Here is a 14939-nt window from a genome sequence, read left to right on the forward strand (position 1 = left end):
AACGGCCCGTTATTCCGTTGGGCCGTTTCCAGCCCATGTTTTATTTCGCCCTTCTCAGAGCCCATTTATTCTTGGGCTCATTTCCAGCATTCATTTACTTACGGCCCGTTACTGTCATTTTCTGCTTGTGGGCCAAATTCAGCCCGTGGTTACATTCGGCCCGTTTGTGGTCCGTTAATACGTTGGGCCGTTTTCATAGCGTCATCAAATACGGCCTATTAACGATGGCCCGTTATGGTCGGCCCATGAACGGGCGATTCCAACTCTAGCCCATTTACGGCCATAATGCGGGCTGTTATTGGCCCATGTTTGGCCAATCGATCATACAGCCCGTATAAGGCCCATTGATGATACGGCCCATAGAAGGCCCATTGTTTCTACGGCCCGTAGAAGGCCCATTGTTTCTACGGCCCATAGAAGGCCTACTGTTTCTACGGCCCGTAGAAGGCCCACTGTTTCTACGGCCCGTAGGAGGCCCAGTGTCACTACAGTAAAAATTAGCCCATGGTTATTGTGGCCTAGTTTTAAAAAATAGGTTATTGCAGCCACTAGCAAACTGCTAAAAAAGAACCGCACTAACTACAAGCAAACAAATAAATAAGCAAGCAACTTATGCTAGGCTATCACGGCTATTACACATATTACATCCACTAGGCATCAAAGTTCGCCACCAATGCAAATATAGGGAACAAAGCAGCATATAGACGCCGCAGCAAAACAAGTCCAGAACTGAAACCACTTTAGAAGAGTTCAAGAAACAATATCCTGGGTACCCATAATGCTGGAAGATGCTTAGCAAGCTTATTAACTTTATCTTGTTTGGCGCTTAAATCCTCTAGTGCTTGCTGTTGCACAAGAAAGTACGCATCTGAATTCTGCAGGGACTTCCTCAGTCCTTCTACTTCTAGTCGCAGCACAGCTGACTGATGCCTTTCAGCTTGTAGCTGAGACTGAAGAAGCCAAAGTGATTCAGGCAGCGAGTTCGAAAAGCTTGTGCTAGCGGTGCTGGCCAGTAACTCGAACACTAAATCAACACAGAACTGTGGGGTTTTCTCACTGTCTACAAGATCGTTTTTATCACCTTTCTTGGAGACCAACAGGGTTGTCTCACTATCTTGAACCTTATCTGTATTACTTTCTCTACCATTGCATAGTGGGGTGCTCTTCTCCAATATTCTGTTTGCATACTACAAGAGAAACAAGCAGACACATCACATGTTTAGCTTGTAGTATATGGAACTCATTTTGGTAAACCGGTTCAGTAGTAAGGTGGACAGTATAACAACATGAAACAAACATATATCTATGTACTATGGTCACTGTATTGTCCATATCATTCTAGTTTATATTCCCTAATCAAGATAGAGACACAGTTCAACTCATATATTTTTAAGACACAACAGCATAGACAGAATATAAGTGTGAGAAACTACACAACATTGGCAGCACTTGTAATGTGCATCACATGAGAACATAACTGTTTATACAACTTAAACTGAAATCAACATAGAGCAAGAAGTTAGAACAGCAATCCAGTTAAAGAAATAGGTTTAAAACATACCTGTTGCACCATTGGAGTTTCAATTGGATCCTTCAAATTCGAAAGTAGTTGGCATGAGTAAATACAGTGATGCAACAGCAAAGGAGTATGAACCATAGCTACGGAATCTGACCTGAGAACAATTGCTCTTCTGCTTTAAACGTGGAGTTTGGGTTAGCTGTGGTGGTCTTCGTGCTTTGGGCACTGTAGTAGCTTTACAAACTGCTCGTGTGGGGGTACTCTGTGGTGGACATGGTGCTTTGTCAACTATAAGTGGGTTACTATCCGCTGGGGCTGCGGTTAGATGGGTTGTAGCTGGTTCTCTGCCCAACGGTGTAAGTGTGCAATCTGGAAGAGTCTCGATTATGTGTGGTGGGGCTAGTTTGTGGGCTAGTACAACCATGGTTCTATCTTCATCGATGGGTAGCACTGTCTTTTGTGAAGAACGGGTTTTTGCTCCCTTAGATACTGCCATCACCCCCTCCAATTCAAATGGCTGATAAACAAGAAAAGAAATTGAACGTACAGACATTGTATGATAGACAGATGTGGCAATTCACATATATGTTGTCTAACCAAACAGGACAGCATGACACAATTTCACATATATGATGCCTAACTAAACAGGATAGCATGACACAGTTTCAGATATATGATGGATAACTTAACAGGATATAATGGCATAATTCAACATAGGATGAGTACCTAAACAGGATGACATGACAAAACTATATGATGTCTTTCTAAAATAGGTTGGGATGAAATAATTCACATACATGTTGTCTAAGTATACAAGATGGCATGATATAATTGACATAATTGATTCATATACTAAGCAGCCGACACTCGCATGTATGATCTCTAAACTAAGCAGATAGAATTCAATATTGTGCATATGATGTATAAACTAAGCAATGCAAGACACCATATGCATCATATGAGAAATATAAACATTGCAACTTAGAGCATACACCTCAGGTGGTATATAGGATTGGTCATCTGTCTCTGAATGCTCCTCTAAGGAGCTCCCTGTAACCATCGAGATATATGCTTCGACAGGTACCATTGCCTGCTCTGAAGACCTTGTTTTCACTCCAGATTTTTCCATAACCGGCTCAAATGGCTGATACACATGAAGAGTAGTTCAATATACATAGATTGTCGACAAATGGAATACGTAATGAAAAAAAGTTGGCATGAGATAATTCACATATATGATGCCTGGCTCCATGGCGGTGCATAATTCACATATATGATAACTGGCTGAAAAACATGGCATTGCATAATTCACATATCTGATATAGAAAGCAAACATGAGGCATTCACACAAAGCATGTCTAATCTAAGCAGATGGCATGGCGATGCAAGACACCATATGCATGATATGAGCAATATAACCCAGCCAAGTTAGAGCATGCACCTCGGGGGGGAATACGACTGGTCATCTCTCTCTGAATCCTCCTCTGAGGAGCTATCTCTAACCAGCAAGAAATCTGCATTGACAGGTAGCACTGACTGCTTAGAAGACCTTGTTTTCACTCCAGATTTTCCCATGACCGACTCAAATGGCTGATGCACAGGAAGAGTAGATGAAGGTATAAACATTGTTGACAAATGGAATACATTATGGAAAAAAATATGGCACGATACAATTCACATATACGATGACTGGCTAAACAGGATGGCATTGCATGATTCACGTATATGATGCCTGGCTAAAGAAGATGGCATTGCATAATTCCCATATACTCCCTTCGTTCCTAAATATTTTTCTTTTTAGAGATTTCAAATGGACTACCACATACGGATGTATATAGACATATTTTAGAGTGTAGATTCACTCATTTTGTTGCGTATGTAGTCACTTGTTGAAATCTCTAAAAAGACAAATATTTAGGAATGGTGGGAGTATGATATAGAAACCAAAAATGTGGCATTCACACAAAGCAAATCTAAACTAAGCTGATGACATATAAGATGTATAATGTAAGCAATGCAAGGCACCATATGCATGATATGACCAACATCAGCATGCCAGGTTAGAGCAAACACCTCAAGTGGTAAACAGGCATGGTCGGCTCCTTCTGAATCTCCATCTGAACAGTTATCTTCCTCTGGAATACAATCTGGAAATGCAGGAGGGGGGCACTTCGCCCACCATGGAGCGGCGTCTGCATGACATTATATTCACACACAACGGTCTTCTCTTTTTATCTACATGTTCAGTATGATTGTGTACAATATCTAACATGCATAATAATAAAAATAGTTAGATTTTGGAAGGCCTAAGGGGTGCATGCAAAAATCAAGACTGGTGGTAGCAAACGAGTGGATGGATCCAAAACTAATGATAGAAGGTAGATTATAGCTTCAGTTTAAAAAGATAGACAATGGATCATCTATTGTTTGTTGCCCACCCAACATGAACCACATAGAAGACCCCAGATGAACCAGATAGTAGACAGATACTATCCGTTGCTGGCCCGATATGAGACCCATGGGCAATTCAAAACTCAAGATTTAACGATAAAGTAGCAGGTAATAATAACCGATGTATTACGTAAGCAAACACGAAAGACTGCGACCTCTCTTCCGGAACTGTGTAGTCCTCAGGTTCATCTGCTCAGTCGATGATGATAATGCAGTTGGCGTGGCTGCCGGCAACGGGGAAGATGATCCGAGGCGGCGAAAGGAAGTCTGCAGGGGGGATCTCTGCTGCAGTGAACGCTTCTATCGATGGTGCACCTCAGGTGGGGTGGATGACGGCACGGCAGGAGCAGGACATAACACACAGAGTTTTCTTTGATGCCTATCTGAAAATGAAGTACATCTGTAAGGGCTCCTTAGAATTGGAGGATTCTATAAACGCAGGGACAGGAAAAACACAGGAACAGGATAGGAATGCACGTGCAAAACAGAGCATTTGGAAACATAGGATTTCAGTCAACCTGGGTGTTTGGCTCACATGAATTGGAAGAACAGAGGAATGGAGAAACAAAGTGATGCGACGAGTGTACAACCTCTTTGGCATAGCCTTGTGGACCTCAGCATCATTGGGTTGGACATGGAGGATGGTGATGATGCTGGTGTGACTGTCGAAGGTGGGGAAGAAGATCCGAGGCCTCTGGAAACGGTGCCGAGGGTACTGCTCCGCTGTGATGGACGGTTCCGTTGTTGGAGGAGCTCCGCTAAGGTGTACGGCGACGAGGCTAAAGCATGACAAGACAGACAACGTTAATGAAGTGGGACCCTAATATAATCTGCAATAGATGATGTAAAATACATCACCAAAAAGTGCTAGATGTAAAACGCATCAGCCGCGCCACGAACGCTCCGACAGATGCTGTAAGTACTGTTCACTCTGAACTTAACTGAAGAAAATGAACTTCACAGTCGAAACTGAATTTTACTGTCAAAACTGATTGAACTAGTAACAGAGCATTGCAATAGATGTTTAGGGCGTTCGAGCACTAGTAGCAGACAAGCAGTGATCTAAATCAGCAGACGCTCGAGCAGGGAACACACTAGCAGAGAGCAAGTCGGGCAGTAGCACCGCGAGCGAGTGCTAAAGCAGCAACTCCTGTAGCTGTTGGAGGTCGTGCAGCAGCAGCGCAAGCGAGATCAAGAGCAGAGCAAGAGCACGAACGAAAGCAGGAGCAGTGCAGCAGCGCGACCGACAGCAAGAATAGAGCCGCAACGTGAGCGAGAGCCGGAGCAGCTGCAGCTAGTGCCGTTGTGGAAGTCGCCGCCGAGGAAGCAACGACATGGGGAGAGACGCCGTGGATGATGTGGCCGGCGACGGCGCCGTCGATGGAGACACACCATGTCTGCTCGGTATCGAGCACCGGCAACCCCATGAGATCGAATAAAAGATAAAATGCAGCGGTGAGTGCAGAACCTCCTTGGTGGCGCCGAGTTGGCCTCGGCTTCATCGGAGGAATGGGTCAGGGTGCTGCGGTTCCGGTGGGGCAGGTCAAGACGGCGCTGTGGGGATTGAGGTGGCGCGATAGATGAGGCGAACGTCGGGGCAGCTCCTTGGAGGTGGAGGACGGGGCAGCTGATCCGGCGGGACGACGAGATCGACAACCGATCCTCATCCGGTGTGGTGGATGAGGGACGGCGAGCTGTTGCGGTGGACGACGTAGTCGGGGAAGAGTCTCCGGCTGGGCGGCGGTCGGGAGGCCGACGGAGGAGCGTGGGGTTTCATGGGTTTTGGCGGCCTCAGTGTAGGAATGGGGGGGCGAAGGGGGAGCCAAGCTTAGGGACGCGCTTGTCCGAAATGTAGGGTAAGTTACCAGCGTACCCCCACCGGTTTTGACACCGCGATGTGGAGCTTCATTTCCGGCTGAGGGGTAGAAGGGGGATTTCGCATGTCTGGGCTGCGGGAGCGATTTCGGATGAGGAGGGAGTTCTCACGCGCGTCCAAATTTCAGGATAACAAGGCGCGACGCGGGTTGAAGAAGCGGGAGTTTCAAAGCAGGTGAGACAAAAGATACTCGAGCTTAAAAATTTCGGGATAACAAGGTGCGGATTCCTTGTTCGGCAGAACAAACTTAACGTGTAAAAAAACAATTCATACAAGACACAAGAGAGTCATGTCCCCTTTTACTATATTGCTATAGATGCCATTGAAAAAACTACAAGAAAAATGTAAAAAAATCGGGAGAACAAGATTACCCTGCACAGTACCAAATCGATTCGCACTTCCCTCAACAACAACAAAAAACAAATCAACTCCCACCAAAGAAAGAGTAATGTCCCTTTTTATATGATTACAGATGCCATGATCTTGAATTTCAATTTTTGAATCCATGTTATGTTGAATTCGAATATATCGTTAGGTGACCTTGCGGTTTATAATTGATGTAGTCATACATTTTGATCTTCCATCATATATGAACATTTTACTCCACCATGTGAACATATATATTGTCGTCTACCATATGCACTAAATTTGAATCAATTTTACTTATTTGAATACGATTGTTGTCAAGTTATACAATAATTTAAATATTATCTTGATAAAAAAACATACATATAGCAGTAATCACATTTCACTATGAACTACATGTACCATACGCTCTCCAATTCAAATATTTGTATCCATTTTATGTTGAATTCAAATCATAGTATATTATTGGTCTAGGTAGCGAGATGTTTGGGATAATCTAAACCCTGTTTTCATACGTATAATTTTTGGCTGAATTGGGACAAGTTTTGGTATAAGCCTCTTGCAAAACCGGAGATTCTCTCAACAAGCCTCGCGGTTCCGAGAGGGAACGTGTCACCTTTGTGTGCGAAACGATATACGCTGCCTCCCCCCTGATTTTATTTACAGAGGCAACATAGAACTATATGAGTGCCCCATTAAATTTTGGAATTATTTCGGGTTCATTTGGCCTTTTTATACATTAATTGAGTTTCTGGACTTTTAAAGTGCATAATCTAAATATGAATTGCATGCACATGCTCCGGTGCACCAAAGTGGGTTGAAAAATCACATGTCTGTCCTTGGTTGAATTTCTAGGTCCCATGGAAGAAATGAGAGTGAAATTCAAACATCTGGGCGTCATGACTCGGCCGAGAACATCGAGATACTTTGATTTTAAATTCATGTAAATCCAAAACTCGCCTGGAAATCATGAAACTTGGCATGGTGTCATGTCATGGCACTAACATGTTGTGGTAAACAATTGGGCCGATTTGGAAGCTCATAGTTCTAAGAGGGAACGTGCCACCTTTGAGTGTGAAACGATATACGCTGCCCCCCCCCCCTTGAGTTTCTTAACAAAGGCAACATAGAACTACATTAGTGCCCTGTTAAATTTTGGAATTATTCCGGGTTCGTTTGTCGTTTTTTATACATTAATTGAGCTTCTGGTCATTTAATGTGCATAAGTCAAATTTGAACTACAAGCACATGCTCTCGTGCACCGAAGTTGGTTGAAAAATCACATTTGTGTCCTCGGGTGAATTTCTAGGTCCCATGCAAGAAATGACAATAAAATTAAAACATCTAGGCATCGTGGCTCGGCCGAGAACATTGAGAAACTTGGTTTTAAAATTCTTGTAAATCCAAAACACGTCTGAAAATCATGAAACTTGGCGTGGATGTCATGTTATGGTACTACCATGTTGTGGTAAAAAAAATGGCCGAATAGGAACAGATTTGGGTATAAGCTTCTTGCAAACCGAAGCTTCTCTCAAGAAGGCTCATGGTTCTGAGAGGGAACGTGCCACCTTTGAGTGTGAAACGATATGCGTTGTCCCCCTTGAGTTTATTTACAAAGGCAACATAGAACTACATGGGTGCCCTGTTAAATTTTGGAATTATTTCGGCTTCGTTTGGCCTTATTTACACATTCATTGAGTTTTTGGTCATTTAATGTGCATAATTCAAATTTGAACTACAAGCACATGCTCCCGTGCACCAAAGTTGGTTGAACAATCACATTTGTGTCCTCGGGTGAATTTCTACTCCCTCCTTCCATCTATATAGGTCCTAATGTGTTTTTCGAGGCTAACTTTGACCAAACATTAGAGCAATAATATATGACATGCAACTTACACAAAGCATACCTTCAAATTTGTATGTCAAAGGAGCTTCCAATAATATAATTTTCATAGTATACATCTCATGTGCTATTAATCTTGTCAATAGTCAAAGGCTGTCTTGAAAAACACATTAGGCCCTATATAGATGGAAGGAGGGAGTAGGTCCCATGCAAAAAATGAGAATAAAATTCAAACATCTGGGCATCGTGGCTCGGTCGAGAACATTCAGAAACTTGGTTTTAAAATCATGAAACTTGGCATGGTGTCATGTCATGGTAGTACCATGCCGTGGTAAAAAAATTGGCCGAATAGGAACAAATTTTGTTGTAAGCTTCTTGCAAATCGGAGCTTCTCTCAAGAAGGCTCGTGGTTCTGGGAGGGAATGTGTCACCTTTGTGTGCATAATTCAAATTTGAAATACAAGCACATGTTCCAGTGCACCAAAGTTGGTTGAAAAATCACATGTGTGTCTTCGGGTAAATTTCTAGGTTCCATGCAAGAAATGGGAATGAAATTCAAAATTCTGGGTGTCGTGGCTGGGTTGGAAACATTGAGAAACTTAGTTTCTTAATTCCTGTAAATCCAAAACACACATGAAAATAATGAAACTTGGCTTGGTGCCATGACATGGCACCAACATGCTGTGGTAAATTTGCAGTCCGATTTGCGAAGGCGCACACATTAACAGTCAACAAAGTCATTTTGGAACAAGTGTTGTCACATTACAATCGGAAATACAAGTATTATTGAAACCGTGGGCGTTCTACTTACTAGTACCATTTACGTGCCGCCACGCGTCCCCATTTTTTATTAGCTAGGAGGCGCCGTGCAAGGTAGCTATTTGAGTACGAGAGGCGTGCGATCAGACCCCTGCGCGTGCTTATCGGGAGGAGAGCCCTTTGACCTCCATCTGCTGTCCACCTCTCTCCCAAGGTCTCCACTAATGGTGCCTGAGCCTCTGTTTAATGGCATGGCTATGTCTCACTCGACTGAGATTTAAGAGAGAAAAAAGAAAAATTGAAAGCACGGATCTTGATGTAAGATCTGATGGACCTATATAGCATCTACTGCGACTTATAGCAAGACTGATGAATATATAAGGACGATTAATTTTTTTTGATCAAAGAAGGGCTTGCCCCTTCCGATTTTCATTACTGAAAACCACCACAATTCACAAGAAGTTCAGCACAACTCCAGCCTAACACAAAGGACTAAAAGCTACCAGATTGAAATCGCAACATCCCAAGAGGCCAACAAAGGCCAAACATCCGCGCTAGAACCCAACATTTCACAACCGACGACACAATCCACATCCTAAACCGATTATTACATCAAAAGAAACCAGGAAACTAAAGGAAGCCCAGCAGCAACTAGAAGAACAGCAACGCCATGGTCGCCATAGCAAGAGTTTTCTTCATTCCAGCCTCACAACATTGATCTTCCACATAAAGATAAGGACAATTAATTGTCTTACATAATTTGAAAGATAATTAAAAAAAGCCACATGCGGCTATGCCCGAAATACACAATGGCAAAAGAAGAAGGAAGACAAGGATCTGGCTCGCTAATCTCTACTTTCTTGATGCGTTGCTGCAGGCCGCGGGAACTAGTCTTTGCGGCGAGCGGTGATGAGCTCTTTCGTGTCCTCAAGACGCTGCTTGAGAACATCCACGAATTCCTCCACCAACCTTTGGCACTCGTTGCGGAGCATGTCATTCTCGTCCATAAGTTTCTTGACGATGACGCCGGTCCTCTTCAACAAGGCACTGGTCTCCTCCTGCTGGTCTGCACTTCAGACGATCTTTTCCCTCAGCAGGTCGCGCTTGGATCGGAGCCTCTCATTGCCCTCCCTTAGTTGCCGGATGACGCCGGTAGCCTGTTCAAACGAGGCTTTCATGTCGTCCTGCAACCTCGCCCAGTCGGAGATCTGATCCATCCGGCTATGGATGATCGCATGCATGCGCCTGTAACAGTTGTCGCCTGTTCGTGAGAAATTTTCCCAGGCCGCCGCGGCGCGGCGGGACATCTCTGCTACATTCGTGGCGCGACGGGACATCTCTGTTGCTTCTGCGGCGTGGCCGGACCAGTCTGCTGCATCGATGGCACGGCGGGACCTCCGTGCTGCTTCAGCGGCGCGGCGGGACCTCTGTGTTGCTACTTCCGTGCGGCGGGACATGTTGGCTGTTCTCGCAGCGAGGCGGGACATCTCTCGTGCTTCCGCTTCCATGCTCGCCTCTCCCTGGTGGCAATCTCTCGACCCAGAACTCACGCTGGCCATGGCAGACGCAAGGGAAGGATGCTGAATGACTTGTTTGTTTTTCTGGATGAGGAGTTGAGGAGGAATGTGCAGTCATCTTGGCATACTAGTATTTATAACCGAGTACTAATACTCTCCTATGTGGGAAACCGTTTAGGTTGTGATCGGTGTGAACAGGTTTGCAATTTAATATACTCCCTCCGTCCAGGTTTATTAGGCCTCTCAGCATCACAAGCATGTCCCCTTTTGTAAGACCCCGCTTTGGAAAGGTGCATGCATGCAACCATTTCATTGGTTGCATTGAAAGCCATTGTTGTTGGTGCCATGGTTGAAAAATTAATATACTTCATGCGTGCTTTTTCATTGGCTGCATGCATGTGAGAGAGTGCATTCGGAGTGAAATGAAACAATTAATGTGAGCAAATTACTATGTGTCCTGGTCTAAGAGAAATTGTCTTTAGGCCTAATAAACCCGGACGGAGGGAGTAGCGTGGTACTAATACGCTCCTAAGTGGGAAACCGTTTAGGTTGTGATCGGTGTGAATAGGTTTGCAATTCAACATAGCGTGGAGTAATTTGGAATGTGACGAGACGCAAGCTCAAAATTTATTGACGGTTCTAGTTTCGAAGTGCGGCACTATTCCCGGATGGAGTACTTCTTTTTCTACTCCCTCCTTTCCGGTTTTATAGGGCTTATCTCAAAATTTTAGTTTTTCCATTTTATAAGGCTCAATTTGGTTGTTCCCCAACACATGTTCAGATTCCAAGGTGCATTAAATCATTGCATGCAAGTATTAAGAGAAAATTGACCAATGCATGTACTTTATGCATGCATGCATTGCAAATAATGCATTGATAAACATAATTTTTTGAGAAAAACAAGAGCATTAATTAGGTGCTTTTGCAAACTACAAAAAATATTCCACCACTCACCATCTTGGTTGGTGAGATTTTTGAATTAAGCCCTATAAACCGGAAAGGAGGGAGTACTGATGTGTACGTGCAATAACTGGCACCATCGTATACATATCTTACAGTTAATGGGGCGTTCGACAGGAATAGTCGCGTGGCGAGCTCTAGGCTAGTCTTTTTTTCAGACGCATTAAACCTATCTCTCGGGACTTCTCGCATGCACCATCGTGCCACCCACAAAAACTTGTACTCTGAGTTTAGTAGTACATTATATAGGAAGAGAAGAGGTGCACGCACGCACTCGTCCTCTCACACACGCGTCTATTTTTTTCTTGAAAAGGAGGATGATGACCCCCGGCCTCTGCATCTGGGAGTCACACACGCATCTGTAGCTATGAATTGTAGTGTTCTCAACCATCCGATTGGCTCTATCATGGATGTACCTATATACTAAAACATGTCTAGATACATCTATATTTTGACAAATGTAAGCCATGTACTGTGGAACGGAGGGAGTGCTTGTCATCAAAATGGATAAAAAGGGACGTATCTAGAACTAAAATACGTCTACATACATATCCTTTTATCCATTTTGATGACAAGTAGTACTTCTTACCCAAAGGAACTTTATATCCAACAGACACAAAATATCCGTTCGACTGTTGGAAATTACTGATATGATGTCGAAGTAATTGCTGCATCGCCACCAAAACCCACCATTTCTTAAGCTAAAGTAGACCAAGGTAATCCCTATATTAGCATATTACTAAGATAAACAGAAGGCAATGTAGAAACATTTAGGACGTGAGCTTGTCAATCTGAATGTGGAGGGACACAAGCTTAGCCCCGGCTATCAGCTTGGGCGGAACTGTCAAGAAGGTCAACTCTTGCACGTCGACGTCGCTGGGATCCTTGCTACTTGTCACCTCCATTTCCACCTTGACAGCGTCGGTCATGCCTTTGGGATCCCCCGGCGGGCCGTTCTCCCACAGCTTGGCCACGTAGTGCGGCAGTGGGGACACCCCCGCTCTGATGTAGACGACCGACACGGTGATAGGCGCGCCGATGTCGAGCACGCCGCCGACCAAGAAAAATGCGCGGCGGTCCTCCTCCACGAACAGCAAGAGTCGTGGCTCCGATAGTGGCACTTGCAGCTGGAGCACCTTGCCGTACTGGATCCTGTGCACAGGCATGGGATGCGCGGTGCTGATGTGGTGGTAGAGCGCCGGCGGCGGGCCTTCGTAGCCGTAGACGGGCACGGGGCATTTGCAGGGCGCGAGCGGACACATGCTCTGGTGATCGGCGAGCTTGTGGTAAGTGACGTAGAGCCCACAGCCTTCGTGCGGGCACTCCACCCTCACCAACGAAAGGACGGAGTCCACCGCCGTGTTCCGCACGTCGAAGCCACCGCCGCGCTCGCACTTCTGGCACTGCCGCTGGTTCCCGGGGCGCTCGACGCGGCAGTCCGCGCAGGCCAGGTGCCCTCCCTTGCACTGCAGAAATCAATCGAACAGCACATCAATCAAGAAACCTGCACCTCTCTCAATTAGCCGAACGGACGAGGTGTATTCGAACCTCATACACAGGAGGCGTCAAGGGGCGGAGGCACAAGGGGCAGTGGATCACGGTGAGGTCCATCGAGACCTTAGAGAGCTCCATCGTCGGGTCTTGTTCGGTCTGCATGATCTCGCCCTCCTCGTGCACAACCATCTCTCGACTTGGGCCGGGGTATTACAAAGCTTTACCATCACATATTTTATACTACTTCAAGGTGCATTAAATCAACACATGCAAGTATCAAAAGGAGAGTCACGGCATGCATGCACGCGTTGTAATTAATGCATCGGTAAACACAAATTATTGAAATATATCGAGTGTAGTGCTTTGATGTGTCGCGTCAACTCGTACATAAACGAGAAGTTTGATTATCCTCTCCCTCGCGGACTTAACTGCACCTACCTTTGGCTGTATGACAGGTTGGCCACACACCTGTCGGGCCCACCTGTCATACACGCAAAGGCAGGAGCGTCCCTCCCTCGCCCATGAGCGTGGTGGCTGGCAAGACTAGGAGAAGCTTTCGCTACACGCTCTCCCTCCCGCACGCGGTGGACATGCAGCAGTTCAATCGGTGTCAGATGGCCAGAAGCATACTGTAGTACTCCTCCAGTGCAGTAGTACTCCATCATTGTTCGACTTCCCGAAGAGGCGAAGAGCCAAGCGCAGCCCGGACGCTCGTGTGGAAGTTTCATGTGTAGAGTAGTCTAGGATAGCGTGTATCATGCCTGTAAGCTTAAAATCGTTGGGGTCGGCTCCATGCTATGTGGCTGTCTCAAAGTTTAAAAAAATAGTCTTCTGGCCCTACCTGACACCCTGGTGATTGTAGTTTGCACGCTCATCTGGTCAAGACAGGAATATATTTTTTAATTTGTTTTTTTAAAGGGGGACCTCTCCGGCCTCTGCATCAGAACGATACATACGGCCACATATATTTTAATTTGTGGTGGGTAAATGTTAGAGGTTGCAGCAAATATATTGTACACTGCAGGTCTTTCAGCCAAGTTTAGAGGCAAGCATGTGGGGACAATGCTGTGATGTGTCGCGTCAACTCGTACAACGAGGAGAAGCTTGATTTTACTACATGCCTTCACCCTCACCCATGCACGCGGTTGCTCGCAAACGAGGACAGACTTTTGCTTAGTAGTACTTCTACAACAAGCTATCCGTCCCGCTCGCGGTGGACGGACATGCAGCAGTGGATTCGACACTGTAGAAGCAGTAGTAGTAACATCATTGTTCGTCTTCTCAAAGAGGCGAAGAGCCAAGTGCAAACCGAACGTTGCAGTTGTGAACATTGGAGCACGCATATAGCCAGGCTCTTGCATGACACAAAATTGCTATGTGAGCCCACTATTGTACTAGTACGTACAACTACTTGCTAGTATAGCCATATAAACCAGAAAGGAGTATTTGCCCTTCTAGAGATTTCAACAAGTGACTAGACTACACCGAGACGGAGTACATATGGAGCAAAATGACTAGTCTATTTTTGACACGCATTTACGTTTTTTACACAGTACAGACGCAAGCGCTCATATACACGCGCATACACTCACCCCTATGAACGCACACATGCACGGCACTATCATCTTGAAATTTACGAAGTCACCATAGGCACCTCGTCGTCGACGGGTCCATAGGTGCTTGAATGCCAAGGAGGGAGACGGTACGGTTCTCGAGACGTTGAACGGTCAATGATGCATCCTCAATTACATGCAGAGGAAATTAATTGGAGAAGCAGAATAGAGCCAGCACGATGTGAATGCAACAAAGTTTGGACTCTCATATAATAAAGGCGCCCCACCACTCCAATCCATCTACTCCCAAGTCTCTGCACAACACTGCTCACTCCAATCCAAGACCAAGTGACCAGAAGCCACAAGCACCTATGGAGGCGATGGATGCGAGCGGCAGTCGGCTGTGCCAAATCATCCAAGGCACCGGCCTGCGGCCCCGCACCGTGCAGCATTTCCAGACGGTGCTGGCGACCGCAGGAATCGTTCACGCGGTCATCGCCACCGAGGGAGGAAACCCACAGCTGCCGGAGGGGCCCGATCGTCTGCCCGTGCCGTTATCTCCGACACAGTGCCGACTCGGGAGGTCCTCCGACCCTTCTTC

The 14939-nt window shown here is 45.5% G+C and overlaps 1 protein-coding gene across 1 annotated transcript in view; it reads right to left on the minus strand.

Annotated features, from left to right (window-relative positions):
- Nucleotides 1–12061: 12061 nt before the first annotated feature.
- The window catches only part of LOC125517644 (E3 ubiquitin-protein ligase SINA-like 4), a 33658-nt gene continuing 30780 nt past the window's right edge, over nucleotides 12062–14939 (minus strand). Inside the window, exons 2-3 of the mRNA XM_087529998.1 lie at nucleotides 12840–12981; nucleotides 12062–12757 (exon numbers count right to left, since the gene is read on the minus strand). Coding sequence (XP_087386124.1) covers nucleotides 12062–12757; nucleotides 12840–12981 — 838 coding nt within the window. The remainder of the gene's footprint in view (nucleotides 12758–12839; nucleotides 12982–14939) is intronic.

The sequence above is a fragment of the Triticum urartu genome, chromosome 6A (genome assembly GCF_056163025.1).
Source record: "Triticum urartu cultivar PI428250 chromosome 6A, HENAU_Tu73, whole genome shotgun sequence".
Classification (NCBI taxonomy): domain Eukaryota; kingdom Viridiplantae; phylum Streptophyta; class Magnoliopsida; order Poales; family Poaceae; genus Triticum; species Triticum urartu.